We start from the raw sequence: 27,393 nt of genomic DNA on the forward strand, positions 1-27,393 counted from the left end.
TCGGCCGCGCCCTCCGGTGACCGCTGGGTGGCGGCCACTCCCCGCGGACACCCCCACCCCACCTTCCCGGAGCACCCGGTCCCCCTTCCTCCAAATCCCCCAATTTCCTTGCTGCAGACCTGGGGACCCTCGGCAGACAGGTTGAAGCTGAAGAGTGGGGCAGCGGCTCGGGTAAGGGAGCTAGCTTCCAAAACCGTTGGCTTCCGAGCGCCGCTCCTGCTGCCGCCCCCTCCCTACGGGCTCCCCGCAGCCCGGCGGCCGCCCCGGCCCCCACGGTAACAAAGGCTGGCCCGAGAAGGCAAACGCGTGGGGAGGAGCGGCAGGAGATGGGAAGGGCGGGCCCGGCTCGGAGCAGCTGCCGCTTCCTCCCCAAGTCCCTCGAGGGGCCTGAGTCACGGGCCGCCGCCCTGGGTTCGCGAGCTGGGGGCGGAGGTCTGGACACCTGGGTTATCCGGGAGCCGGGTGAGAGGCCCTGCGGACAGACGGCGGAGGGCCAGGGCTGGCGGCGGGAAGAGAGGAGACCCGGAGCCGAGTCCCACGCGGGGTCGGAGGGAGTGAGGCTCCGCCCCCTCGCCCGGCTCCGCCCCGCGCCCCCTTCCCTCTCCCCATTGTCCTCAGACAAAGCAGCCGTCTCCCCCCGCCCGGCCCCCTGGTCTCTGTCTCCGTCCCTCCTCCTTGGCTCCCTCTTTCCCTCCTCCTCTCCCTCCCTCCTCCCCTCCCTCCTGTCTCCGGATCTCCCTCGATCCCTCTCTCCTCCTCTTCCTCTCTCCTCCTCTCTCCGGACGTCAGGCTCCTTCGCACCCCCTCCCCTGGGAGCCCCGCGGCGTGTGAGTTGACTGAGGGGCTTCAGACTTGGGGAGGGGGTGTCTCCTCTCCCGTCCCCGCTCCCGTCCCCGGCCCGGACCTTGGGCTGTCTCCTCTTTGTGCCGAGATTGCCTGTCTGTGCGGTCAGAGCTGGGTGGGGATGGCCGGCCGTGTCGGGGTTCCGTGAGAGCCAAGACCCGGGCACGGGACTGGCAGGCCCCGGAAAAAAGAGGTGTGGGGCCGGTGCTCCGCACGCCTGGGTCCCGGGGCGCCGCCGGTGGGGGAGGCAGGCGGTGGGGCCGGGACCGCGTTAGGGTGGGGGTGGACGCCAGGGTTCTGGGAACGTGCTGGCAGCTCCGACACCCGGGTTCCGAAAGTCCCCGGGGGAGGGTATTTCTCCTGACCCGCCTCGGGGCGGAGTGCGGGGCAGAGGGGTGGGGGCTGGGGGGCCGGAGAGGCGTGGCCCGAGCAGAGCTGGAAGGGGAGCCCGGACCTCCGGGGCACACGCTGAGACGCGCCGGGCTGCAGCCGCGGCCCCCCTCGCCCCTCTGCCCCCTGACTTGCCCTTGTCCCTTAGACCTCTCCACTCTCCGCCCTCCCACCTCCCCGACACCCCCTCAGACCCCACTGCCCCAGGCGGGATTCCCTGACCTCTCTTCCCACTCTCACCGCTCCTGGGGTAGCGGTGAGGCAACCTCTCCTGGACCCTGTCCCCCTCACGCTCAGCCTCTCTTTTCTCTCTTCGCCCTCGCGCCACCTTCTCTCGTTTTTCTCTCTTCTCACATCCTGGGGACTGTCTCTGTTACCCAATAACCTGTACTGACAAATCTGACTCCTGCCTCTTTGCCCTGAATCTCCACTCCTCCTCTCAACCCATCCCCCGACCGCCATCAACTTGGCTCTTAGTTTCCTCTTCACTTTCTCAGTTTTTCCCCTTTCTCTGCTCCCCCCTCTTTCCCTCTGTCCTCACCCTCAGCTCCTCTGCCCTCCTCTGTGTCCCACCTCTCCGCTCCACTTCCTCCCCTCCCACCCCCATTCTCACCCCCTGGGCCTCTCTGGAGCCTCTCCTTCCTGTTCTCTGCCCCCAGCGTTCCCCACCCTCCCCAAGGGGACCATGGCCACCATCCCGGACTGGAAGCTACAGCTGCTAGCCCGGCGCCGGCAGGAGGAGGCAGCCGTTCGTGGCCGGGAGAAGGCAGAACAGGAGCGGCTGTCCCAGATGCCAGCCTGGAAGCGGGGGCTTCTGGAGCGCCGCCGGGCCAAGCTTGGTCTGTCTCCCGGGGAGCCTAGCCCTGTGCCTGGGACTACGGAGGCTGGACCTCCAGACCCAGACGAGTCTGCTGTCCTCCTGGAGGCCATTGGGCCAGTGCACCAGAACCGATTTATTCGGCAAGAGCGCCAGCAGCAGCAACAGCAGCGGAGTGAAGAGCTACTTGCAGAGAGACGGCCTGGGTCTTTAGAGGCCTGGGAACGGAGACCCAGCCCTGGGGAGATGCGGGATCAGAGCCCCAAGGGAAGAGAGTCAAGAGAAGAGCGGCTCAGTCCCAGGGAAGCCAGAGAGAGGAGGCTGGGGATAGGGGGAGCTCGAGAGTCGAGCCCCAGGCCTTTGGAGGCTAGAGACTGGAGGCAGAGCCCAGGAGAGGCTGGAGACAGGAGCTCCAGACTGTCAGAGGTGAGGAAATGGAGGCTGAGCCCTGGAGAAACTCCAGAGCGGAGTCTGAGACTGGCAGAGCCTCAAGAACAAAGCCCCAGGAGAAAAGAGGTGGTGGAAAATAGACTGAGCCCAGTGGAGTCTGACAACCAGAAGTTGGGCCTGACAGAGGCCCATAAATGGAGGCCTGACTCCAGAGAGTCTCAGGAACAGAGTTGGGTACAACCGGAGGCATCAGAGTGGAGGCTGAGCTCAGGAGAAGAAAGAAAAGACGGCTCAGAGGAATGTGGGAGACAAGAAGAGAGGCCAAGTCCAAGGATGGTCCCAGGAGAGATTACAGCGTCGTCAGAGACCCTGACAAGGGAGGCTCCAGATGGCAGTTCTGGAGGAGTGGAGGCAGCAGAACAGAGGCCTACCCCTGTGGAGGATGGCGAGAGGGGCTTGAGGCTGACAGAAGGGTGGAAATGGAGCCTGAACTCTGGGAAGGTTCGAGATTGGACACCCAGGGACACAGAGACTCAAACTCAGAAACCAGACCCTCCAGAGTCTGCCGAGAAGCACCTGAGTCCTCTCGCTGCAGAGGCTAGAGAAGGGGAAGCTGAGAAGGAGGAGGCAGGGGCTCAGGGCAGGCCTCTGAGCGCCCTGCAGAACCGCTGCTCTGTGCCCTCCCCCCTCCCACCAGAGGACGCTGGGACTGGAGGCTCTAGACAGCAGGAAGAGGAAGCAGGGGAACTCCGGCCCCCACCAGCAGCCCCTCTGTCTCCCCCACCCCCAGCCCCACCTGCCCCCCAGTCCCCTGGGGATCCCCTCATGAGCCGGCTGTTCTATGGGGTGAAGGCAGGGCCAGGGGTGGGGGCCCCCCGCCGCAGCGGACACACCTTCACAGTCAACCCCCGGCGGTCCGTGCCCCCTGCAGCCCCTGCCACTCCGGCCAGCCCAGCCACAGCTGACGCTGCAGTCCCTGGGGCTGGGAAGAAGCGGTACCCAACTGCCGAGGAGATCTTGGTTCTGGGGGGCTACCTCCGCCTCGGCCGCAGCTGCCTTGTCAAGGGGTCCCCTGAAAGGCACCACAAACAGGTAGGGAGCAGCCAAGTCAGGCTCCTTAGAAGCCCACTTGTCAGCTGTCTGTGGGCTCCTGTCTCTGTCTCATACGCCTGTATTCTTGTCTTGGTCTATGCGTTCTTGTTGATTCCTGCCGCCACTCTTCCTCCCCTGCACACACACCCTTCCTTCTCATAGCCCTTCTTTTCCATTCACTTCCCAGCCCAGGGAGCCTGCCCCGCCAGCAAGCGCTGTCCTGGATGTGTCCCTCTCAGGGTGCGCCCAGGCTGCTCACCCTCCTTTCCCTCAGGCTCTGAGCCCCCAGCCCCCCAGTTCTTTCCATTGCTGAGTGTGTGACCCAACCCAGGCCGTCTGGTGGGAGACCTGAGCTGAGGCCACAGCCTGGAGCCTGTGAGGGCAGGGTCCGCAGGGCAAAAGCATTTCCAGCCTTCCAGGGGGGTGGATGTCGGGGCGGGAAGCCTGGGGAGGTGGAGGGGTGGGTGGCTTTGGGCTTGTAGGGAGAAGCGAGCGGAGGAGGGTCTCACAGACCTGAGGACGAGGGGTGCAGAGCGGAGGAGGGACACCGTAGGACAGCAGGGGGAGGGGAGTGGAACAGGGCTGGCCGAGGAGCAGAGAAGGCTTTCGAACCCGAGTCCACCCCATGGGAGAGACACACACAGAGGCCATTTGAAGTGGGTGACCTCGAGGTTGCACACCCCCAGCTGGGCCGCTGCTTCAGACAGTACTCCCTTCTCTCTTGGGACAAGAAAAGCCTTCTCCTCTTCCAAAATACCCCCTCGCCACTCCCTCCCTGTCCTTCCTCCCTGGGCTTCCCCTCCCTCCCCAGAACTGGCTCAGCAGTTGGTTTTCCCCTCTCTTCCTGCCATCCCGGCCTCTCCCTCCTCTTGGGGTAGAAAGAAAGAGAAGTGAATTTGGAGGCACTGTGCTGAGAGCAGGGAGTACAATGGGAGTTAAGGACGGGGTGGGGTGGGGGCGGGGTGGGGACCGAGGCCAGAAGAAGAAGGCAGTGCAGAGAAGTTGGGAACAGCCAAGCTGACTTCTTCCCCTGGCCTTGGCCCAAGTCCTTCCCCATACACCAGTTTCCAGCTTGAAAAACTAAGGAAAGAGAGGTCTCTGCATCTAACACATCTCTCCAGAGACTGGGAAAACCTTCCTAGTCTCCAGTCCTCATCTCATGTGTGACATCCTCAGACTTGTTTTTTGTGTCCTCAGTATCGGTGGGAAGGCACAGGGACCAAAGCTCGGGGTCACTTGAGACCCCAGTTCATCTTCACATGAAACTTAAGCTCCCATCCCCGAGCTATGGTCCCTGAGTCTGTCCTGAGGTCTCTGACTGCTACCAGCCCCTTCCCCTTCAGGCGGGGCAGATGCAAGGAAGTAGGTGAGGAATGACCAGGGCGAGGTGTTCAGAGAAGTCACTTCCTACTGTAGAGGCTGGCTTGTGCCTCTGGGGAGGAACAAAGAGGAGAAGGCATGAATTTGGGGGCCCAAAGCCCAGGGACTGTCTGAGCGCAGGGCAGGACCTGTGAGGGTGACCATACCTAGGTCAGGGAGCAGGGGAGCCGGAAGCAGATCGCCCAAACAGGAAGCCTGGCGGGGGGGGGGGGGGTTGCCCGGAAGGCTGGTGGGGCTGAGTGGCAAATGCAGGGCCATGGGCCTGCCAGAACTGTGCTCAGGATGTGGTGAGAGAATAAGGAAGCAGCCGCTCGGGGTGGGGGTGGGGAAGAGGCAGCACAGAGTTCTCTAGGCCCAGACACCTTCCCCTCAGCCCTCCCTCAGGCCTTCTCCATTCGCCCAGCACCCTGCTCATCAGGGACAGGTATGTCCTGTCCCCAGCTGCCAGATCAGGAATATGAGGACCCTGCCACCCAACACTCCCCCCCTTCCCTAAATAACTCCTGTTTTGCAGGGTAATTCTATCAAATGTATCCCTGCCACTGGGAGAGAAATCCCAGCCCTGCCACTGGAGCCCAGGGGTTGGGCTGTGGCTGGTGCCCTTCCCCAGAGGCCCCTCTGGCGGGGAGACCAGCCTCTCCCCTCTCTAGCCCCCTTGTGACCTTATATAGCTGATGAGAGGAGTGAGTCACCCCCTCTGTACCCCCCACCCCACGCGCGCCGCATGCAGGCTGTGCATTCCTGAGAAGCCCAGTCAGAAGCTGGGGCGGGTGGTGAGGAGGGAAGCAGGGTTGGGGGAGAGAGACAAACGTGGAGGGAGAGCAAATAAAATGGATCCTTTTCCAGAGCAGATAATAAACTACACAGCTTGTTATCTCAAAAGGTGATATGAAAAGAAAACCGAAATGGGTTCCCAGAAGTTTGGGTAAATCTGTCAGCAATAGAAGTAGTTCCTTTTGAGAAACTGGTATATAAGGGGTCTGGTTCCTGTCACTTGATTCTACCAGCCAGCTGTTCCACAGACACAGACTGGGGGTTGACTGTGTACAGACTGGACTGCCCCTGCCCCCAGTATTCCCCCAGTGTTGGTCCTCTGTTGGGACCACATCTGAGGTCTGGATGACGCCTTCCTTACCCATTGTGGCAACTTCCACATTTCTATTGACATCAGACACAAATAAGTAAACAAATAAGTAAATTCTCTGGTAGGTTAGGTTAGAAGGTGGTAAGTGATTATGGGAAAGCATTAGAACAGGGACAAGTGGAACCTAGAGGGCCAGGAGGTAGGAGGAGCAAATATGACAACTTTATAATAGCATGATGCAGAGAGAGGGAGCCATGGCGATATTTGGGGGAAGAGTGTTCCAGGTGGAGGAAACAGCCAGTGCAAAGGCCCTGAGGTAAGAGTGCCCCTGGTGGGGCTGGAGGAAATCACAGTCAGTGTGGCTGGAGTGGAGGAGGATGCTGGAGAGGAGTGGGGAGAGGCACACTGGGAGCCCCCTGTAGGCCTTGGCCAGTCTCTGGCTTTTGCTCCCAGTGAGGTGGGGGCCAATGCCAGGTTTGGACCCAGGGAGTGACACACACAGTCTCTGAGTTCTAGCTTCCCTCAGGGACCCAGGTGTTAGCAACCACCTGTCCAGCCACCGTCCTGGTTTCTCTCCTCATACCCCAGTCCCTGCAGAGACTCAGGGGTGCAGGGCTCCAGCCCCAAGTTTCCCAAACAGACGCCAGAGGAGGCCTGGGGAGATCATCTGGACCTTTCTGAGCAGTACATATGGAATCCTCCTGTTTGTCTCCTTAATCGCTTTGGCTCCCAGAGTTAATCCCACCCTGCCCCTTCCCCCTGAGCTTCTTAGGAGGGCAAAGGGGAAGGGTAAAAAGGTAGTGAGAGCAGCTGGGGCTCGCCTGCTCTTGAGACAGTATGTTTAGGAAGGATTTTCTGCCCCGTCCAGATCCCTTCTGGTCATTTGCCTCTGTCTCTGCACGTCCCTTCCGGTGCACTCTCCACCCCCATGTCACGTTTGCCCGAACTTTCCTCTCTGCCCCTGTCACCTCCCCCAGCTGCACCTTTCAGGCACTTGGGCTCATCTTCTCCCTGTGTTTTGGGTAGAGTCTCATTTCCTCTGGGCTTTTCTGTTGGTCTCCGCTCCCCTCTCAGACCCAAGACTTTCCTGTGGGTCCACTCCAGCTGGAGGAGGGGAGTGAGGGGGGTGGGAGGGGCTGGTGACCAGGGTCCTGGGTTTCCCCCAACAGCAAGGGGCCGAGGCTATGGAAACCATTGTGCCTGTCTGCTTTTGGGTGGGATCCCTCCCAGCCAGCTCTTTCCAGCTCTTTTCAAATCTCACCTCCTCTGGGTAGCCGTCCTGATTGCTCCCAGGGTACCCAAAGACTCAGTTCTGATCACAGGACTTATCTCCATGTTTTTAATTTGTTTTTACCCTTCTGCCTCCCACACTCTAAAAGCAGAACCTTGGTCCTGTGTTACTAACTTCTGCCACCTGGGCCCCTGCCAAAGCTCAGGTCAAAGTCAATGTTTTTGAAATGATATGATTGAAGAGAGAAAATCTGGGACTGGAGAGAGAGTACTGAAAGGAAAACTGGCTTCCAGAGTGGCTGGGGAGGACAAAGTCAGCGAGTGCCCAAATCCAGTCCCCCCTCTCCATCCTGCACCTGTTACCCTGCGGTCTTCCCCCTGCTGACCCCGCCTCCTCCCCACTTTCTCTCCCACCCTCAGCTCAAGATCTCCTTCAGCGAGACAGCCCTGGAGACCACGTACCAATACCCCTCCGAGAGTTCGGTGCTGGAGGAGCTGGGCCCGGAGCCTGAGGCCCCCAGTGCCTCCAGTCCCCCTGCGGCCCAAACCGACGACGAAGAGGATGAGGAGGAACTGCTACTGCTGCAGCCAGAGCTCCAGGGCGGGCTGCGCACCAAGGCCCTGATAGTGGGTAAGCTTAGGCTCCGTCGGCCCGACTGCGCCCCCTGGTGTTCAGAGTGGGCACTGCGGTCCAGGAGGGAGGGGGAGGATTTAATGTTGGCGCTTGGAAGGGTCTTGGCAGGGCCTCTAGCCCAACTGCTCCTTTAACAGATTGGAAAACGGAGGTCCTGGGAAGCGAAGTGCACGTGAGGTCTCCATATTTCAAAACCAGGCCTCTTAATGAGCGCTCTAGTGTGGTTAAAAACACAGCGTTTGGGGCTTCCCTGGTGGTGCAGTGGTTGAGAGTCCGCCTGGTGATGCTGGGTACATGGGTTCGTGCCCCGGTCCCGGAAGATCCCACATGCCGCGGAGCGGCTGGGCCCGTGAGCCGTGGCCGCTGAGCCTGCGCGTCCGGAGCCTGTGCTCCGCAACGGGAGAGGCCACAACAGTGAGAGGCCAGCGTACAGCAAAAAAAAACCCCACAAAACCCCCCACAGCGTTTGGATCAGGCCTGAGTTTGAATTCCATCTTGTCTCTTAATTGTGGTGTGACCTCAGGGAAATCACCTGACCTCTGACCTCAGTTTACTATTGTGAAATGGGGTTAATAATAACTACCTTTTGGAATTGTTGGGAGGGTTAAGTAATTTTTGTAGAACACCTAGGAACTATGGCTGGACATCAAATTACTTAACCTCTCCTGGGGTTATTGTGAGATTAAATGAGTTATGAGAATGGCTGGCACAGAATCCAGGCTAAATGAGTGATGGCTGCTGTTACTAGTAGTAACATGTGGAAGATATTATAAGATATTATAATAAGATATTATTATAAGATTTCCTACATGCCAACTGGCCTTCAGTGTGGGCAGTGGGTAGGGAAGGTGGGAAGCAGAGACCCTCACTCATTCTCTATCCTTATGGCCTCCTCTCCCACAGATGAGTCTTGCCGGAGGTGACCCTCTTCCAACACTGGGATATACCTCCCTCCTTCCTGGAGCCCAGAAGATTCAGAGCAGACAGACCCTGAACATGAGCCTGGCAGGGAAGGGCAACCAACATCTTCCAGCTTGCTTTCCTCATCCTGTTTCTGGGGGCGGAGGCAACCGCACAGTTTCTACCCTCATCAGACATGCTGGTGCATCCTAGGTGATCCAAGATCCCCATCAAGTCCTGGGGAGGAGCACAGAGCTCACGGGGCGCGGTGGGGGCAGGGGTACGGATGGAGCACCCTCTCCATCTCCATGGGCAGGGTAACTCTCCCCACAGCCTTCCTTGACTCCCCACCACCCCCTGGGGCTCTTGGGATTTAAGTACCCATGTCCCTGGGAGACCTGGCCCCCACTGCATTTACAGGCACCTCTCCCTCCTGTTCCTTAGGTCACTGCCCCTTTGTTTACAGTGCCTGCCTCCTCTCTTGACCACAGCCTGGTTTACAAAACCCCCCAGTTCCCAGCCCCACCTGCCAAAGTCCCGGGTTTACAAGCCACGTCTACTTGTGTGTCCACATAGAATCCTCTCCCCTGTCCCCTGAAGTCACCTTATTGGGGTGACCTGGGGGTATGGCTTCCTCCACCTTTGCTCAGTATTACTGTCTCAGTTTTCCCCAAGAGGGAAGGCTGGGAACCTTAACTCTGTATCTCCCTCTAGTTATTTAATTCTGTTCCTCCTAGTGGTTCACAATTGAACTGACTTACGAGGGGGTGGGGTGAGTAATGAGGCGCCTCAACTTTCTTCCCCCAATTCTCCTTCCTTCTCAATTGCCTGGTTTTTTGGTTTTGTTTGTCTTTTTTTAACTTTCCATAATAAAGTGGAGCTCTCTCCAACTCTCCTGCTGCTTCTTCTCTAGAAAAAGTGCATGTTGGGGGTGGGGTGGGCTCTGGGCTTCTCATTCCAGGCCTCTCCCTCCCATCTTCTTCTTAGCTGTGAAGAGGAAGCAGCCACCAGCCACGGCTGTGGGAGGGGAAAATGACGAAGGTGAACCAGGAACTCAGCAATGACTTGTAGAAAGGGCTCTGGGAGAGCCTGGCACTGGTTTCTCAAAGGACTAGCAGGTGAAGGACTGGATTTTTGTTGTTGTTGTTTGTTTGTTTGCTTGCTTTTGGCTGCGCCTCACAGTTTGCAGCATCTCAGTGCCTTGACCAGGTATTGAACCTGGGCCTCCGCGGTGAAATCGCTAAATCCAAACCGCTAGTGGAAACCACCAGGGAACTCCCTGAGTTTTTTTTAATACTCTTTTTTTTTTAAATTAAATTAATTTTTTTTTTTAGTCTAGGGCTGGTTTGAGAAAGTGCGGTTGAAGCATCCACTAGACTGGAAGTACCAGGAGGACAAACTGTGTTGGTTGGGTTTACTGCAGCATCACCACGCCTGGCACCTAGTAGACACAAAAATTTATTTTTAAAATGAATGACTGAACAAATGCATGAAAAGATGAAAAGAGCTAAAAACTTGGAAGCAAAGGACACTCTGAATTGAAGGATTCTGATATTCAGAAGCCTAGTGCAATGCAAGCAGCCAGATAGTTTGTGATTAGTAGTGGCTAATCCAGGGGATTTTACTCCGACTCAGGACCATAAATAATAAGTCTCCTGAAATTGCTGCAAGTATAGTGTATGTAGAGAAGTGCAGATTCCTCAAAAGGGTCTCCTCTGATAGACAATGGGATAATTCATGGCTTTGTGGCCCAAGTGTAGTTGGTACTGGGAGGTTTCCCCATTTCAATGAATTTTTATTTTCTACAAATGTAGAATATCTGTATTTTACTTATCAGGTCTTTTTTTTTTTTTTTTTTTTTTTTTTTTTTTTTAAGTTCTCCAGGCTAATAAAGACATGGTTAAGTAGTTGTAGTCCTTCTATCACTAGAGGATGCTCCTCTCAGACTAGTTAGAGGAGATTCCTCCTTCATTAAAAACAAAGTGTATTAGACAAATTGATCTTAAACATATGCCAAACGTCTTTAATTTACCAGCAAGGGAACAAGCAAGGTGTCAAAAGAATGAGCCACTTCAGACAGGATGTGGGTAGGATGGAAACAGGATACTTACATTAGTAGCTAATTAGATAAAGATCCTAATCAGTTGTGACCCAGGAAAGCAGAAGCAAGAGGCTCTGAGGTGCCAGGGGTGTCTACAGTCCATTTCAGAAATAGAAAGTAGTGCATTAAAAAAGTCAATGAAGGCTTCCCTGGTGGTGCAGTGGTTAAGAATTCGCCTGCCAATGCATGGGACGCGGGTTCGAGGCGTGCCTCAGGAAGATCCCACATGCTGTCAAGCAACTGAGGGCATGCACCACACTACTGACCCTGCGGTCTAGAGCCCACGTGCCACAACTACTGAGCCCGCGGCCTAGAGCCGGTGCTGCTCAATAAAAGAAGCCACTGCAATGACAAGCCCGCGCCTTCGCTCGCCGCAACCAGAGAAAGCCCGCGCGCAGCAACGAAGACCCAATGCAGCCAAAAATAAAAATAAATAAATTTTTAAAAAAGGAAAGAAGTCAATGATGTGGAGCTACCTGTGGCTATTAACTAGAATAACAAATGTTTCTTTTCCCAGTGTAGTGTTGATAAATCCAAGTAATTGTTGTAAAAGTATGAAGCAGGATCAAACAGGATGGCAGAGTCAAGGAACAAACTCTGCTTATTTAAAATTAAGCAGCCCCAGTGAGTTTCTCAAGCAGTTAGCAAAAAAAAAAAAAAAAAAAAAAAAAATGGCTGAATACAGTTTGCACATTCCTTAGTTTGGAGATCTTTTAAAATAACTTTCAGAGACAGCGCCAGGAAAAGAGGGCACCTTTATTTCTTCTCCACATCCCAAGTTTTCTCCTGCCTGGAGTCCTCTTTCAAGCCTAACCTGTGCGCGCACAGATACACACACACACACACACACACACACACACACACACACACACCCCTTGCATTATTTTTGGCTCTATAGAACTTACATGTTTTATTTTTTATGTATCTTGTCTCCGCCCACCTTAAGCCACTGTAAATTCTGTGAGGGATTTGTTTCTTATTTGTTCTTTGGTATATCCCCGGGAACTAAAACTGCCTAGCCCACATTAGGCTCTCAGCATTTGTTGAATGAAATGAGTGAGTGTAACACACAGGAATGACCAACAGAGGGCGAAAGAGAGATTCGGTGGGGGAGCAAATGAAAATGTTTTACCCCAAGCTTTGAGTACAATTCCGCAAGATTTGACTTCGCTCGGCCACCGTAGGCTTGGGCCGGAAAAGTGCAGCCACTTCCGGCCTCCGAGCTCCGGGAAGATTGCTTTGGGCTGTCGGAAACCGAACCCCCAGGTCCTGAGGCAGCTTCTTTGTGGAACAGAGGCTCCGACCCGCGGCTTCAGACCTCCGGGTGACCCGCCCGGCCGCTAGCGAGGCTGCTCGAGACACTTTCAGGGCCGGAAATAGGGAGCGTGAGTCGCCATGGCGACGCCGGCAGGGCTGGAGCGCTGGGTGCAAGACGAGCTGCACTCGGTGCTGGGACTGAGCGAGCGGCATGTGGCCCAGTTCCTCATCGGTACCGCTCAGCGCTGCGCCTCGGCAGAGGAGTTCGTGCAGCGTTTGCGAGACACCGATACCCTGGACCTCAGTGGGCCGGCCCGGGACTTCGCCTTGAGACTCTGGAACAAGGTGCGGGGAGGGGGTGGAGCAGAGCCGGCGCCCCCAGGTTATTTGTCCTGGTGAGGTCGGGCTAACTGTCCAACCGAGAATTAAGTAAGCTCAGTTCACCAGCATTTATTCTTTGTCCGTTGTCGCCTACTGGCTGGACGTCTACTTCCGTGGAGAAGATTGAGGATGGTTTAAGTGTGTTGGTTTAAGCGCTATAGAGCAGTGTTTCTCAAACTTTAACAGGTACAGGATTCATCCAGGGCTTTTGTTAAAATGCGGGTTCCGATTCGGTAGGTCTGGGATGGATTCTTCATTTCTAACAAATCTAACAAGTTTGTCATCACCACAGGTGATGGCTGGTGGTCCACAGACCACCCTTTGAATAGTGAGGCTATAGAATAGATGTGTAGGCCCGTGCTGTGGGAGGGCAGAAAGGGTGGGAGTTGGGATCGGGAAAAGCAGACCCAGAGATTCTCTGGAATTTGTCAGGTAGAGAAGGGAGAAGAGTAAAGGTGTAAAGGTTAGCTCTTGGAAGACAAGACTGTATTTCTTTTTTTAATGAAATATTTTTAAAAATAAATTTATTTTATTTTTGGCTTCGTTGGGTCTTATATTTGGGTCTTCATTGCTGCACCCGGGCTTTCTCTAGTTGCGGAAAGCAGGGGCTACTCTGCGTTGCGGTGTGCGGGATTCTCATTGCAGTGGCTTCTCGTTGCAGAGCATGGGCTCTAGGCGCGCAGGCTTCAGTAGTTGTGGCTTGTGGGCTCTATAGAGTGCCAGCTCAGTAGTTGTGGTGCAGGGGCTTAGTTGCTCCGCGGCATGTAGGATCTTCCCAGACCAGGGCTCAAACTCAGGTCCCCTACATTGGCAGGTGGATTCTTAACCACTGCACCACCAGAGAAGCCTGACAAGACTGTATTTCTTGTCTTTGTATTCCTACCACCTAACTGCACCTTGCAGAATTAGAGCTTGGAAAGTATCCAGTAATACTCAAAGTGTTGAGCTTGTTCAGAGAATGGTGGATAACCTGGTGTGGATATCCCATAAGGTGCTTGGTGAGAAATGAGGTTAGAACGTAAGGGATGGGAGGGTAGGAATTTTATGTTAATCTGTTCACCACTGTATCCCTGGAGTCTGGTACAGTGCCAGGCCTGTGACAGGCCTCTGCACAACAATCCTGGCCAGTTCTTGGGTAGGAATGACTTAGTCATTGGGAAGAACAGAGGCTGAACAGTTGAGAATTGGATATGAGAACGTAAACTCCGTGAGGGCAGGAGTTTTTGTCTCTTTGTTTATCCCTGTATCCCTAGTACCTAGCAGTGGGTGCATGGGACAGGCTTCGGTAAATGTTTGTTAAATGAACGACTGAAAAGAAGTTTGGAAGCTGAGAGGCCCCATTCAGGCTGATGGACATGGTGTGAAGCCTTGGGGAAGAGAGAGAATGAAGGCCGGTTTAAGATCAAGTTACTCCTTAAATTAGGAACAGGGCAGAGGAGGTGGGCAGGCATCAGGAGTTGCTCACATCCCCTTATCCTCTCCTCTTCTGACAGGTCCCACGGAAGGCTGTGGTGGAAAAGCCAGCTCGGGCAGCTGAGCGAGAGGCCAGAGCCCTGCTGGAAAAGAACCGATCCTACAGGTTGCTGGAGGACAGTGAGGAGAGCAGCGAGGAGACTGTAGGCAGGGCCGGGAGCAGTCTCCGGAAGAAGCGGAAAAAACGGAAACACCTCAGGAAGAAACGTCAAGAGGAAGAGGAAGAAGAGGAGGAAGAGTTTTCGGAGAAGGGAAAGAGGAAGACACAGTAAGTCAGAAGTAGGGTGAGAGAGGATGGGGCAGGTGGATGATGGGACAGTAAGCCCCTGGATGCCCTTAGTTAATGTTCCGGGCTGGGCTGCAGGGGGAGTAAACAGCAGACAGAGAAGCCAGAGTCAGAGGATGAGTGGGAGCGGACAGAGCGAGAGCGCCTTCAGGACCTGGAGGAGCGTGATGCGTTCGCCCAGCGGGTTCGGCAGCGGGACAAGGATCGGACTCGCAACGTCCTGGAGCGGTCAGACAAGAAGGTGCGTAGGAGCAGCACGTTCCGTCAGTCCCCAGAAGATCCCTGGGTCCAGTCTGAGGTTGGGTATGATTGCAGATAGTGATCTCTGGGAAGACAAGGGGCTGCCTCCAGTGATCTGGTAATGTCTTTGGGCTAAGGTGGCTCTCTGCTGAACCTGCAGCCTCAGTGAAGGGGGAACATTTCTTTGTGCTGGGGAACATTTTTTTTTGCTAGGGAACATCAGAATGATACCTGTGATTCTAGAAGGGCAATGGCTGTGGGTGTGGGGACTTTTGGCCACTCTTGCCTTCTTCTCCTAGGCTTATGAAGAGGCTCAGAAGCGCCTCAAGATGGCTGAGGAAGACCGGAAAGCCATGGTGAGTCCCAGTGCCCAGGAAGACAAAAGGAAAGACTTACTGAAGGAGTGTGGTTAAGGATAGGAAGAAAGGGTGCACAGGAAGTGCAGTGGGGCTGCTGGTGGGGTGTTGGGTCTCTGGAGGAGGGGTCTTGGTTGACAGGAGCCTGCTGCGGGTGGACTTAAGTTGTAGAGGGAAGAAAATGGCCCAGAAACCCTCTTTGACTCCTAGGATCAGATCACACCGTGTGTCAGTGAGGGGAGTGTGAGGTTTCCCTGTTCCTGAGACTTAAAGAGGTGTACTCCAAAGGCAGCTGGGTGGTCAAGGAGCAGCTGGAGGACAGGGGCAGAGCAGAGTCCTGCTGCCCACGGACGTGCTGACCCCTGAGCTTGGGTACAGCATCTCCACATACCTTCTTACCACCTGATCCCGCCGTGCCCCACGGGGCCTTGTGATCTTCCACTGGTTTCCTGATTTGGTCTTCTCACCGCACAGGGACAGATCCCTTGTAATTCATGTACTGGACTTGTTAAGGGGTTAGCCTAGGTAGGGTTGCAGTTTTCCAAAGGCCTGATCTTCCCATGTAAGTCACACTTAGATTTCCCCAAAGAATTTTGAGACTCTTGGTGTCCTGAAAATGGCCTAGTGGCCATCAGGTCTCTCCTGACATATCCATCTCAGCTCACACCCCACAAAGTGACTGTGGCCAGACTTCTGAGACATCTTTCGATGCTGGTATAGTGTTTTTACTTTCCTGAATTTTTGTTTTCTTTTTCAATTATGAAAATTTTCAAACAAATAGGAAAATTGAAAGAATAGTATAAGGGAATTTTTTTTTTTAATTATTTATTTATTTAATTATGATTTGGCCGAGTTGGGTCTTTGTTGCTGCGTGTGGGCTTTCTCTAGTTGCAGCGATGGGGGGGCTATTCTTTGTTGCGGTGCGTGGCCTTCTCATTGCAGTGGCTTCTCTTGTTGCGGATCACGGGCTCTAGGCACACGGGCTTCAGTAGTTGTGGCATGTGGGCTCTAGAGCACAGGCTCAGTAGTTGTGGCACATGGGCTTAGTTGCTCCGTAGTATGTGGGATCTTCCCAGACCAGGGCTCAAACCTGTGTCCCCTGCATTGGCAGGCGGATTCTTACCCTTGTGCCACCAGGGAAGTCCCTGCAATGCCTGTGTAAATGGCGGCTTTTTTTTTTCCTCTCTTTTTGAACCATTTAAAAGTTTAGACATCATGGCATTTTGTCCCATTAGCATGTACCTGATAAGATATTTCTCTAAAACCACAGTGCCATTTGTCACACCCAGGCAGATGTTTCTCATATATCAACGAAGAACCTGCCTACAATAAGATTTCCCCAGTTACCCCAAAATGTCTTTAATAGCTGCTTTTTCCAAACTGGAATCCAGTCAGGGTTCACGCATTGCATTTGGTTGTTAGGTTTCTTCAGTTTGTTTCATTTCCCCCTTCTCTTTCTTTCTGTCTCACCTTGTACCATGTCCTACGTTCTGGAATTATCTGATCCTTATCTTGCGGTATTAAGTTCTGTGCCAGTGCTTACTTTAAAGTGGAAATTGGGTCCACAGCTTGCTTAGACTCAGATTAAACAGCTGTGGCAGCAACACCTCTTGGGTGGTGACGGGCACATCATATCAGGGGGACACACTGTCCAGCTGTGTGCGTGTTAGTGCTGGTATCCTTCCTACCAACAGCCTCTCAGCTAATGGTTTAGCAACCACTGCTAATCCTTTCCTGAATCACTTATGTCATGGGGGATTGCAAAGTGGTGATTTTTGGATTCTGACATTCCTTCTACATTTATCGGCTAGCCTTTTTATATAAAGAAGAACTTTTCCTTAACAACAAGGAATGGGCTACAGTACCTTCCTTAGAGTGAGGGCAAATGCTTAATTGTTTCCTTTTAATTACTAATTTTCAGAGTAAAGAGTCTGCTGTAATAGTCAGCTCACTGGTGACAGAAGTTTTTTTCCCGTTGTTTGTACGCAAGTCATGTTGGACTCGTGAATTTTTATTTCTCAATATTTTATAATTTCATATCATTATTCTTTTTGATGCTCAAATTGCCTTGATTTCTTGCCCATATTTTAAAAAGACATCCATCTGCCTCACCCATGAGACCGAAGGAGTATTTGATTGTGGTACTCAGATCAGGTCATGAGCATAAACTCCATTTTAAGATGTGATAGAACAAACAAGAAAAACCAAGCAATTAAATCAAATCAGGGCCCCCAAGGGGAGGGCAGCAGTGGGTTTTGTCACTGCAGTAGAGGAGCTTGTTGTGAACACAGGGAAGATTGTGTTGCCACAGTGGGAGGGCTTAGGGTTAGGGTCCAGAAAGGCCTTCAGCACGTGGCCAGTCTTCTGTCATCCACCATGTGTCCTGAAAAGCCTGTATTGAAAGGAAACACATAGAAGCCAAATGACCCGTTGTCTGAGGGGGTAGAAGTTAGTCCCCGAGCTAAACTACCTCATTACATTTTGCCTCACAGAACCACTCTCTGATGCTTCCAACCTTTTTGTGTGTAATGTATTTTTCCCTTTTCCTCAAACTGCGGTCATTTGGTTCAAGACCGGGGAGCCTATCATTGGGGAGGAAGAATACCTATTTTGGGCTCACCCAGTGGTTTCCAGTTGTCTCAGTTGTTTTCAGTTTGAGACCTGTGCTTCCGAATGCTGGTATCAGCTGTTATGGTTTTCCCGTTTCCACTAAGTCAAATAAAATAGCAAGCTACAATATAAAATATGCACATAATCACCTTAGCTCTAGTGAATTTATATTGGCGAAGATGGTCAGGCTGCCTGGAAGGACGTCCAGCTGGGTCCTCCTGCTGGAAGGCAGTGTGTGGGCCCAGCGTGGGGCGTGTCGTCAGTCGCGTTGTCCAGTGCAGAGGGAAGGAAGGTAGAGGACACATCTTTAGGTTCTCTTGCCGGCCTGTCAGAGGTTGTCATTCTTAGGGGTAGGTGAGGAAAAGGGTCACTCTTCCAGCGAGAAGAGGCTCTGACTGCCCTGGGCCGACCCAGGTCCCTGAGCTGCGGAAGAAATCCCGCCGAGAATACCTGGCCAAGCGGGAGCGCGAGAAGCTTGAGGACCTGGAGGCCGAGCTGGTGGACGAAGAGTTCCTCTTTGGGGACGTGGAGCTGAGCCAGCACGAGCGGCATGAGCTCAGATACAAGCGGCGAGTGCGGGATCTGGCCCGGGAGTACCGGGCGGCGGGGGAGCAAGAGAAGCTGGAGGCCACCAATCGCTACCACATGCCCGAGGAGACGCGAGGACAGGTGAGGCGAGGGGCTCACCGCTGCAGCCCCGGTCCCCAAGCAGAGGGGAGGGAAAGCTTCCGGGGCTTGGGCAGTGGCCTAGCTGGCCCCTTCCTTGTCTTGCCTTTCTCCGTGGGCAGGGGTAGCGGCTGCGGAGGGAGTGCTGGGCAGAGAGGGCAGCTCTGACTCCACGTGCCCTGCTCTCTTTAGCCAGCACGAGCAGTGGATCTAGTGGAGGAGGAGTCCGGTGCCCCTGGGGAAGAGCAGCGGCGCTGGGAGGAGGCCCGGCTCGGGGCAGCATCCCTGAAGTTTGGGGCCCGAGATGCTGCCTCCCAGGAGCCCAAGTATCAGCTGGTGCTGGAGGAAGAGGAAACCATCGAGTTCGTGCGGGCCACTCAGCTCCAGGGTGACACGGTGAGAGGGAGGGCGCTGGGATGTCCCAAGGAGCGTGGGGAGCCGGCCCTGAAGCTCACAGCCCTTTTCCTGCTTCTCAGGAGCCGTCAGCCCCACCCGCTCCAACCCAGGCTCAGCAGAAGGAGTCCATCCAGGTCGTCCGCCGCAGCCTCCCGGTGTTCCCATTCCGCGAGGAGCTCCTGGCCGCCATTGCTAATCATCAGGTCCTCATCATCGAAGGCGAGACAGGCTCGGGCAAGACCACCCAAATCCCACAGTACCTCTTTGAGGAGGTATGGCAGCTTCAGCCCCAGCTGGCACTGACCAGCACAGTCCTGTCAGCTCCTTTACGTGGGATTTTGAGTAGTCACTTTCCTTCTCTATTTCAGTCCTTTAGTCTTTTCTGCTAAGTGGTAAGGTTCTCGAGAATAAGGACCACGCCCTTTTCATGCTTCTGTTCTCACTTCCTGCCACTGTGTCCATGCCTGATAGGTGTTCTGTAGGTTAGCGTTGGAAGGAGGTATAGACGGTTAGATGGTGGCATGTGGGTGTGAACATGGGCCCTGCTCCACCAGCCCGGCCTCTGCTCCTGCAGGGCCAAGGAATGAGGAGTGAAAGGACTTTTCCTGCTTTTTTACCTTCCCTTGTTCCCCTTGCTTTTGGGTCTGCCCAGCCGGTCAGTCCTTTTCCAGCTTGAATCTCACAGAGCCCTGAACTTGATGACCCAAAGGGCTGGGACTGCCTAGGGCTGGGTGAGGACCCTCTGTGGGCCCTGGGTCTGCCATCCTGTCCGTTTGCCCTTCTTGTCTGGTTTTCTGCTTCTGTCTGTTTCTCTGTTCCCCCTGCCCTGCATTTCCAACTTCTCTGAATTGCTGGGCTCCAGCTGCATATTTATCAAAGGGAAAACCTCCTCTTTCTTCTTGTCATGCAGGGTTACACAAAGAAAGGTGCAAAGATTGCCTGCACCCAGCCCCGGAGAGTGGCAGCCATGAGTGTGGCTGCCCGAGTGGCCCGGGAGATGGGTGTGAAGCTTGGGAATGAGGTGAGATCTGTGGGGACTGAGGGACGAGGGGAGCCTCTAGGGTCTGGGACTCAGCCCCCGCTGCCTGCAGGTCCCCTGAGCCCCCACCGGTCCAGGTGCTCACCCTTGTCCCTTTGCCCTCCCTTCTGGGGACACTGGCCCAACTGTCGATCACTAATGGCCCACATGACAGGTCGGCTACAGCATCCGCTTTGAGGACTGCACATCAGAGCGAACTGTCCTGCGCTACATGACGGATGGGATGCTTCTCCGGGAGTTCCTCTCTGAGCCTGACCTTGCGAGTTACAGGTATGCACAGGCCCCCCAGCTCCCACGAGAGGGGGCGCTGCCCGTCTTTGCCTCCCTCCGGTCTGCTGCCCTCCTGTTCTTTAGTACCTTCCTTTATCTCCCTTAATCTCTGGCTTTTCCCTCCTTTCTTCCCACCCGGCCAGTTTGGCCATTGTCTTCTTTTCTGATTTATCCACCAGTTCTTTTTTCTTAAATTATTTATTTATCTATTTTTGGTTGCGTTGGGTCTTTGTTGCTGCACGCAGGCTTTCTCTAGCTGTGGCGAGCGGGGGCTACTCTTCGTTGCGGTGCACGGGCTTCTCATTGCGGTGGCTTCTCTTGGTGTGGAGCACAGGCTCTAGGTGCACGGGCTTCAGTAGTTGTAGCACGTGGGCTCAGTAGTTGAGGCTCCTGTGCTCTAGAGCTCAGGCTCAGTAGTTGTGGCGCATGGGCTTAGTTGCTCCGTGGCATGTGAGATCTCCCTAGACCAGGGCCTGAACCTGTGTCCCCTGCCTTGGCAGGCAGATTCTTATCCACTGTGCCACCAGAGAAGTCCTGTCCACCAGTTTTTGAATCTTTATGGTTCGAACAGTCTTAGAACTGAGATGGGCCCGGAGGGTAGAAGAGGCTACAGAGAAAGCCTTTCTGTCTCTCCCCAATTGTTCCCAGAGTTCAGAAAACAACCAGGATGGTAGAATGGTGCTGTGGGGACTTGAGAAGCCACGTGAAGACCACTTGCAAAAACTTAGAATGTTCAGCTTAGAGGGGAAAACTCACACATCCTGGTTCCCTCTAAATATGTGAAGGGCTATTATTACATGAGAAAGGGACCAGACTTGTTTTATGTGACCCCAGAGAGCACAGCTAGGAGCCATGGGGGAGGTTGCAGGGAGGCGGATTTCAGATCAATACCGAGAAGATAGAGTGGCAGAGATTGCGGGGGCTGTCGGAGTGCTTGCGCCCTGACTCTTAAGCCTCTGCCCCTTGTCTTGGAGTGGCTTGATCTGTGAGTAATGTGTTCTCAGTGCCGGCATTGGCCAAGCAGGGGTTGGATGAGCATGTCTTGTGGGGAAGAAGTGATTCATGGATGGGATGAGGGTGAAGCCAGGCCAGCTGAGCAGTACTTGCCTTTTCAGCTCTTAGGAGACTGTGGATTTCCGGTCCTAGAAGATTACAGTGGAGCAATGGGACAGATATGATTTGGTCCTTCACATCCCTTGCAAAAACCTCTGAGAACCCATGGAAGGCCAGCTAATGTGAGAGTGTTCAGGGTGTGGGGTTTTCCCATCACGCCAGCCTGCTTTGTGAAATGGCTGAGGACTTCACCATCATGGTCACAGTTAGGCGCAAAGGGTTGAAGTGGGGGATGAGCTCCTGCGGGCTTGGCAGGAAATCCAAAGACTAGAGCAAGGAGAAAGAAGGTGGCACACATATAGTTAAGTTACGAGGAGACCAAGAAGCCTGCAGAGTCCTCTCAGGTTGGGGTGGGAGGGCTCACCCGGCCCCTCTCCAGAAAGAGGCATCAGGGTCAATCAGGGATGCGCGGCAGCTGCCCCAGAGGACCCCGGAGGCTTCGGGGCTGCTCACATCACGGTGCTTCAGGTCTGTCTGTTCCTTCCTAGCCAGGCTGGGGGCCTGTCCTCTCATCCGGCGGCCCCAGTGTCCCCTCCTGCATTACCCACCTCCCCTCGCTCACTGGTGCCCCCGTTCCTTCCTCAGCGTGGTGATGGTGGATGAGGCCCATGAACGGACCCTGCACACAGACATTCTCTTCGGGTTGATCAAAGATGTTGCTCGATTCCGACCTGAGCTCAAGGTCCTGGTGGCTTCAGCCACATTGGACACTGCCCGCTTTTCCACCTTCTTTGATGACGCCCCCGTCTTCCGGATCCCTGGACGCAGGTTTCCAGTTGACATCTTCTATACCAAGGTGCCCCCTCAGGGAGGATGGGCTTAAGTGTAAAGGCATTGGAGCCTTTGAAGGAGATTCCCAAGGAGGGAAGGACGGGATGGAGAGTCCAAAGGAAAACTGGGATAAAGTGTATGTCGAGCTGGGAGGAGAGGAAGAGATTTGCCTGAGCAGGTGGCTTTCCTGTGACCCTGCCTCCCCCTCTACCCAGGCTCCAGAGGCGGACTACCTGGAGGCCTGTGTGGTGTCTGTGCTGCAGATTCATGTGACCCAGCCCCCTGGGGATATCCTGGTGTTCCTGACAGGACAGGTGCGTGATGTGGGGGAGGGGGTGTGATATGTGTATCCCAGGGGAAGACAGGGCTGGCAGGTCAGCCTCGTGTGACTCTGGGTCCCACGCAGCTCTCCCCACCCAAATCCAGGAGGAGATTGAGACTGCCTGTGAGATGCTCCAGGATCGCTGCCGCCGCCTGGGCTCCAAAATCCGGGAGCTCCTGGTACTGCCCATTTATGCCAACCTGCCTTCTGATATGCAGGCGCGGATCTTCCAGCCCACGCCCCCTGGGGCACGGAAGGTCAGTTGGAGAGACCCACATTCTTCACCCCTGTGGTTCACACAGCTAGTAGTGAAAAGGAAAGTGTGTGCCTGCCCTGTGCAAGGTGTGTCCTGGGCACTGCTGTAGCTGCGAGGCTGGGTGGCAGTCCCTCGCCTCTGGAGCTGGAGAGAGAGGGTGACGACAGTGAGAATGGTGAGATAGCCAAATGCGTGATCCAGAAAGTGAGCATGGTAGAGGTGCAGAGGAGAAGGGAGGCCCTTGGTGTGCCAGGAGGTGGGATTTGGTCTGGAGGACCTTTAGGGAAGATGGTGGGGGAATATCAGAGGAAGGCTTAAGGGGTGTCTGAGGTCAGAGTGCTCCAGCAGGCTTAGGGGAAGGCTCACATGGTGAAGTAGTGGGCTAAAAACAACTTTGAATAGAGATTAGAGAGGGCTTTTTTTTTTTTTTTTTTTTTTTTTTTGGGTGTGGTACGCGGGCCTGTCACCGTTGTGGCCTCTCCCGTTGAGGAGCACAGACTCCGGACGCGCAGGCTCAGCGGCCATGGCTCACGGGCCCAGCCGCTCCGGGGCATGTGGGATCTTCCCGGACCGGGGCACGAACCCGTGTCCCCTGCATCGGCAGGCGGATTCTCAACCACTGCGCCACCAGGGAAGCCCAGAGAGGGCCTCTGATGGCAGGTGGAAGAGTGTGGACTTTAGACCAGTGAGTGGCCATCAAAGGATTTTGAGCAAAGATGTAACTTTTCATTCAACAAATATTTAAAGAGTTCCTCCACGTTCCAGGTACTGTTCTAGGGGATGAGGATACAGCAGTGAACAAAACAAGTCAAACAAGTCGCTAGCCTCATGGAGTTTAGTCTAATATAAGTTAGGAGACAATGAACACATAAATACCTAATATCAATTTGTGGCAGATGCCACAAGAGGTACAGTGCGGCATGGGAAGACGGAGGCTGACTCCAAGGGGTGTCGGGAAAGGAATGGCAGGAAGGGATTTTCCTTAGGGTGTAGGGTGATAAGGTGAGAGTGAAGCTGGGGCCTCAACCAGGCGAGCGAAGGAGCCAGGCTGACATCTGGAAGAAGAGCGTGCCAGGTAGAAGGAATAGTGCACGTGGAGGGCGGGCGTGAGGATGGGCGTGAGGCGTGCTCAGCAGTTGGCAGGGGTGGAGCGAGGAGCCCGGGTGCTAGGAGATGAGATCAGAAAAGTAGCCAGGGCCTGGAGGACTCAGGGCCTGAAGGGGCTTGGATGTGATTCTCAGGTAAGGTGGGAAGCCACTGATGGATGGCGGGGAGTGATGTGACAGGCTCACATTTTAAAAGGACCATTCTGGATGCCGTGTAACCAGGGCTAGGAGTAGAGCAGGGAGACTCATCAGGGGGCTATTTTAGGAAGTAATGTGTAAAGGTGAATATGAAAGTGACAGTGGGGCTTCCCTTGAGGTCCAGTGGTTAGGACTGCACGCTTCCACTGCAGGGGTGCGGGTTTGATCCCTGGTTGGGGGAACTAAGATCCCACATGCTGTGCGGCGTGGCCAAAAACTAAAAAACAAATTAAAAAAAAAAAAGTGACAGTGGGGAAGATGGGGCTGGAACCTGACCACCCCCAGCTCCCACCTCTGAAAAAACCCCTGAACCCCCTTCATTTCCTTTGCTTTCCGCCTTATGCCCTGCTAATCCCCACATCTCCCCCACCCTTCTACTGGCCTGTCCCCCTCTCCTGACCTTGGCTGCAAATCCCCTCAGCTCCTGCTCCTTTACACCTGTTTGTCTACTCCGTGTCTTCCAGAATTACTTCTTCTGGGTAACTAGGTGGGTGGGATTTACGGGCGATCCCACATCCCCTCATTCAGGTAGTTGTGGCAACGAACATCGCCGAGACCTCACTCACCATCGAGGGCATCATTTACGTGCTGGACCCGGGGTTCTGTAAGCTGAAGAGCTACAACCCGCGCACGGGCATGGAATCGCTCACCGTCACACCCTGCAGCAAGGTTGGCCTGGGCTTGAGCAGGGTCTCCACGGGGTGAGGGGGAGAACAGGCCAGCTCAGAAGCGATGGAGGCTGCTTAGAGCAAGGGGGATTAGTGGTCCACACCCTCCCAGATTTCTTGCAGAAATACTGCCCTTTCTCTTTTCCATCACCAGATTGTCCGTGGGCCTGACAAATTGTCCGTCCTTTCCAGGCCTCAGCCAGTCAGCGAGCTGGTCGGGCGGGTCGGGTGGCTGCAGGGAAGTGCTTCCGCCTGTATACCGCCTGGGCCTATCAGCACGAGCTGGAAGAAACCACAGTGCCCGAGATTCAGAGGACCAGCCTGGGCAACGTCGTGTTGCTGCTCAAGAGTTTAGGTGACTGGGGTCCCCCAGTCCTCCTGAGACAGAAGGGGTGGGGCTAGCTGGTCCTTGTGAAGGGACTCTGGTCTACCCCCTCACATCTTTCTCCAGGGATCCACGACCTAATGCACTTTGATTTCCTGGACCCTCCACCATATGAGACCCTGCTGCTGGCTTTGGAGCAGCTGTACGCACTGGGGGCCCTCAACCACCTTGGGGAGCTCACCACGGTGAGGTGGGAGGGCGGCAGGCTGGGGCAGGAGGAAGGCTGGGGTGGCCCCTCGGGAGTTGGAGGGACACCTGAGGGAGGAGTGGCCTCAACTCTCTCTTTCCTCTCCTTAGTCTGGTCGAAAGATGGCAGAGCTGCCGGTGGACCCCATGCTGTCTAAAATGATCCTGGCCTCTGAGAAGTAAGCCCCTGATTTGGCCGGGCCCCCAGCACACACACTGGCGCTGCCTCTTTCTGTCTCTGGGTCCATCTTTGTGATCTTGCTTTTTCTCTCCACCACATTATTCTTTAACAAATAACAAGTTATTAGGTAATTTTTATTGCCCCTTTTGAGGCCCACAGGGATCAGTAAGACACTTTCCTGTCTTTGGTTATGATTATCAAATGCGAGAGATTGACAAGCGCGTAAAAAATTGGGGGGCGTGAATGAAAGTGGAAGATTTTCCATCGTGAGGAGTGCTGAGTGAGGGCTGGTTTGGGGACTTACTCATTCCTAAGGTTTCAGACTAGAGCATTTAGAAACAGCTGTGGAGGGACCACCTTTAAATACCATTTCTCTGCTATGGTTGAGGTTAAAGGTCATTACATGAACTTAAAGGGATTGCTATAAACATGCACCTTCTTACTGCAGAACCCTCAGAGGGCCCCAATGCCTTCCTGCCCCTGCCTCCCTGGATATCTCTCCTGTTACCGTTTTATCTATAACCTGACCCTCACCTCCTTGACCCCCATACCGCTGCCCCTGCCACCAAAATCAATCTACTTTCTGATTTGTAGCCGTTAGCCCTACTTGCTGTCCCCACGTGAGGACATCCACCACACAGCGATCGCTTTCCTCCTCACTGCGCCTGTTCCTGTTCCTGTTGCTGTGTCTCGCTTTGAACTCCCATGGCTTTCCCTTCCTGCCCCAGGTACAGCTGTTCGGAGGAGATCCTGACAGTGGCTGCCATGCTGTCTGTCAACAACTCCATCTTCTACCGACCCAAGGACAAGGTCGTCCATGCCGACAATGCTCGTGTCAACTTCTTCCTCCCTGGTGGGGACCACCTGGTTCTGCTGAACGTTTATACACAGGTCACTGGGCTTGGATGAGTGGGAGTGAGGGGGACGTGGGGGACTCTGGTCCCGCTGTGTACTTAGCACCCCCTCTTTCCCCCCTCTTTTTCAACCCTTTTCACAGTGGGCTGAGAGTGGTTACTCTTCCCAGTGGTGCTATGAGAACTTTGTACAGTTCAGATCGATGCGCCGAGCCAGGGATGTGCGGGAACAGCTGGAGGGGCTCCTGGAACGCGTGGAAGTCGGTCTCAGTTCCTGCCAGGGGGACTATATCCGTGTCCGAAAGGTCAGCGTTTCTTTAGTCTGCTGCTGTCCACCCAGTATCTCCCGAGGAGCAGGCTTCTCCCCTGGGGCCAGTGGGCTGAGAATGTGTCCCTTCCCCTGTGGAAGGTGTGCTCTCTCTGTGCTTTCTTCCCAGACCACTGAAAGGCCCTTACCTTTCTAGTTCTCCCAAAGCCTGAACTAAAAAGGCAGTGAGTGCTGAGGGTCCCTGGACGGCTGCCTTTCCCACTGACTTCCTTTCCCGCCTGCTCCATAGGCCATCACTGCTGGTTACTTTTACCACACAGCACGGTTGACTCGCAGCGGCTACCGCACAGTGAAACAGCAGCAGACAGTGTTCATTCATCCCAACTCTTCCCTCTTTGAGGAACAGCCACGCTGGTTGCTCTACCACGAACTTGTCTTGACCACCAAAGAGTTCATGAGACAGGTGAGGGGACCTTGCCCTGCCCAGGCAGGTGGATTGTGTGGGAGATGGTATCTTGGCAAGCTAAAAACCCAGGTTCAGGTTGCTGGGATTGGCAGAGAAACAGGAAAGCACCTTGGTTTAAGGTAGGATAAGATAGAAATGCATCCTTTCTAACAGCTGTCTCAGCATCTACTAAGATGTGAGAACTGTTTATTCATTCACTAAGCATTTGAATGCCCGTTGTCTCAGGGTTTCAGGTGCCGGGGTGATAATGAACAAAGCAGATAGGAGCCCCGTCCTGAGTGTATTTCAGTTTTCACGTTCAGGCTTTTGTTTAGTGTTAGCTTACTTGTGCTCTTGAACAGCGTGTAGAGATGTGTGTCTACCCCTGGGATCCAGAGTATTAGAGCCAGGTACCCTTTCCCCTAGCCCTGCAGTCAAAGGGGAAAGAAGAGAACCTTCTTTTAAATCACACACACACATATCAGAAACTACGTTGGACAGAACAGAAGGGAACCCTGCTGATTATTTTCTCTTCCCTTCCAGGTATTGGAGATTGAGAGCAGTTGGCTTCTGGAGGTGGCTCCCCACTATTACAAGGCCAAGGAGCTAGAAGATCCCCATGCTAAGAAAATGCCCAGAAAAGTAGGCAAGACACGAGAAGAGCTAGGGTAAAGAGCAGAGAACATAAGAGAACAAATAGAACGTTAACACCAGCTCCTTTTCCTTCTGTACATTATTTAATATCTATTAATAAAAATATTTTTAGAGTAAAGCTATGGGGAACCTTAGAGATTCAGAGAAAGTG

At 54.3% G+C, this 27,393-nt stretch overlaps 2 protein-coding genes across 3 annotated transcripts; both read left to right on the forward strand.

Annotated features, from left to right (window-relative positions):
- Positions 1 to 436: 436 nt before the first annotated feature.
- Positions 437 to 9,650, forward strand: PPP1R18 (protein phosphatase 1 regulatory subunit 18). 2 transcript variants are annotated; one of them, XM_059075614.2, is made up of 4 exons: positions 437 to 827; positions 1,893 to 3,532; positions 7,647 to 7,857; positions 8,764 to 9,650. In XM_059075614.2, the coding sequence occupies exons 2-4, from the start codon at positions 1,919 to 1,921 to the stop codon at positions 8,781 to 8,783; spliced, it is 1,845 nt and encodes a 614-aa protein (XP_058931597.1). In that variant the 5' UTR covers positions 437 to 827; positions 1,893 to 1,918; the 3' UTR covers positions 8,784 to 9,650. The 2 variants fall into 2 exon arrangements, with proteins under 2 accessions (XP_058931597.1, XP_066862635.1); XM_067006534.1 differs by lacking the exon at positions 437 to 827 and having other exon boundaries at positions 834 to 3,532.
- Positions 9,651 to 10,879: 1,229 nt separating this feature from the next.
- DHX16 (DEAH-box helicase 16) lies at positions 10,880 to 27,360 on the forward strand. The gene is made up of 20 exons (XM_059075724.2): positions 10,880 to 12,463; positions 13,993 to 14,240; positions 14,337 to 14,499; positions 14,798 to 14,854; positions 17,879 to 18,133; positions 18,323 to 18,526; positions 18,607 to 18,798; positions 19,437 to 19,547; positions 19,720 to 19,835; positions 21,534 to 21,744; positions 21,935 to 22,033; positions 22,146 to 22,298; positions 24,130 to 24,270; positions 24,462 to 24,624; positions 24,721 to 24,839; positions 24,952 to 25,019; positions 25,750 to 25,912; positions 26,019 to 26,180; positions 26,433 to 26,606; positions 27,132 to 27,360. Exons 1-20 carry the CDS (start codon positions 12,257 to 12,259, stop codon positions 27,258 to 27,260), a joined length of 3,135 nt encoding a protein of 1,044 aa, XP_058931707.1. The 5' UTR covers positions 10,880 to 12,256; the 3' UTR covers positions 27,261 to 27,360.
- The last annotated feature ends 33 nt before the right edge of the window (positions 27,361 to 27,393 follow it).

This window comes from Kogia breviceps, chromosome 10, assembly GCF_026419965.1.
Source record: "Kogia breviceps isolate mKogBre1 chromosome 10, mKogBre1 haplotype 1, whole genome shotgun sequence".
Lineage (NCBI taxonomy): Eukaryota > Metazoa > Chordata > Mammalia > Artiodactyla > Physeteridae > Kogia > Kogia breviceps.

Excerpts from the sequence above, each read along its gene's own strand:
- PPP1R18 (XM_059075614.2), top strand. The coding sequence starts at position 1,919 with ATGGCCACCATCCCGGACTGGAAGCTACAGCTGCTAGCCCGGCGCCGG. Across the intron at positions 3,533-7,646 it reads CTGAAAGGCACCACAAACAG|CTCAAGATCTCCTTCAGCGA; the intron begins GTAGGGAGCAGC and ends TCCCACCCTCAG. Across the intron at positions 7,858-8,763 it reads CACCAAGGCCCTGATAGTGG|ATGAGTCTTGCCGGAGGTGA; the intron begins GTAAGCTTAGGC and ends CCTCTCCCACAG.
- DHX16 (XM_059075724.2), top strand. The coding sequence starts at position 12,257 with ATGGCGACGCCGGCAGGGCTGGAGCGCTGGGTGCAAGACGAGCTGCAC. Across the intron at positions 22,034-22,145 it reads TGGTGTTCCTGACAGGACAG|GAGGAGATTGAGACTGCCTG; the intron begins GTGCGTGATGTG and ends ACCCAAATCCAG. Across the intron at positions 26,181-26,432 it reads ACTATATCCGTGTCCGAAAG|GCCATCACTGCTGGTTACTT; the intron begins GTCAGCGTTTCT and ends CCTGCTCCATAG.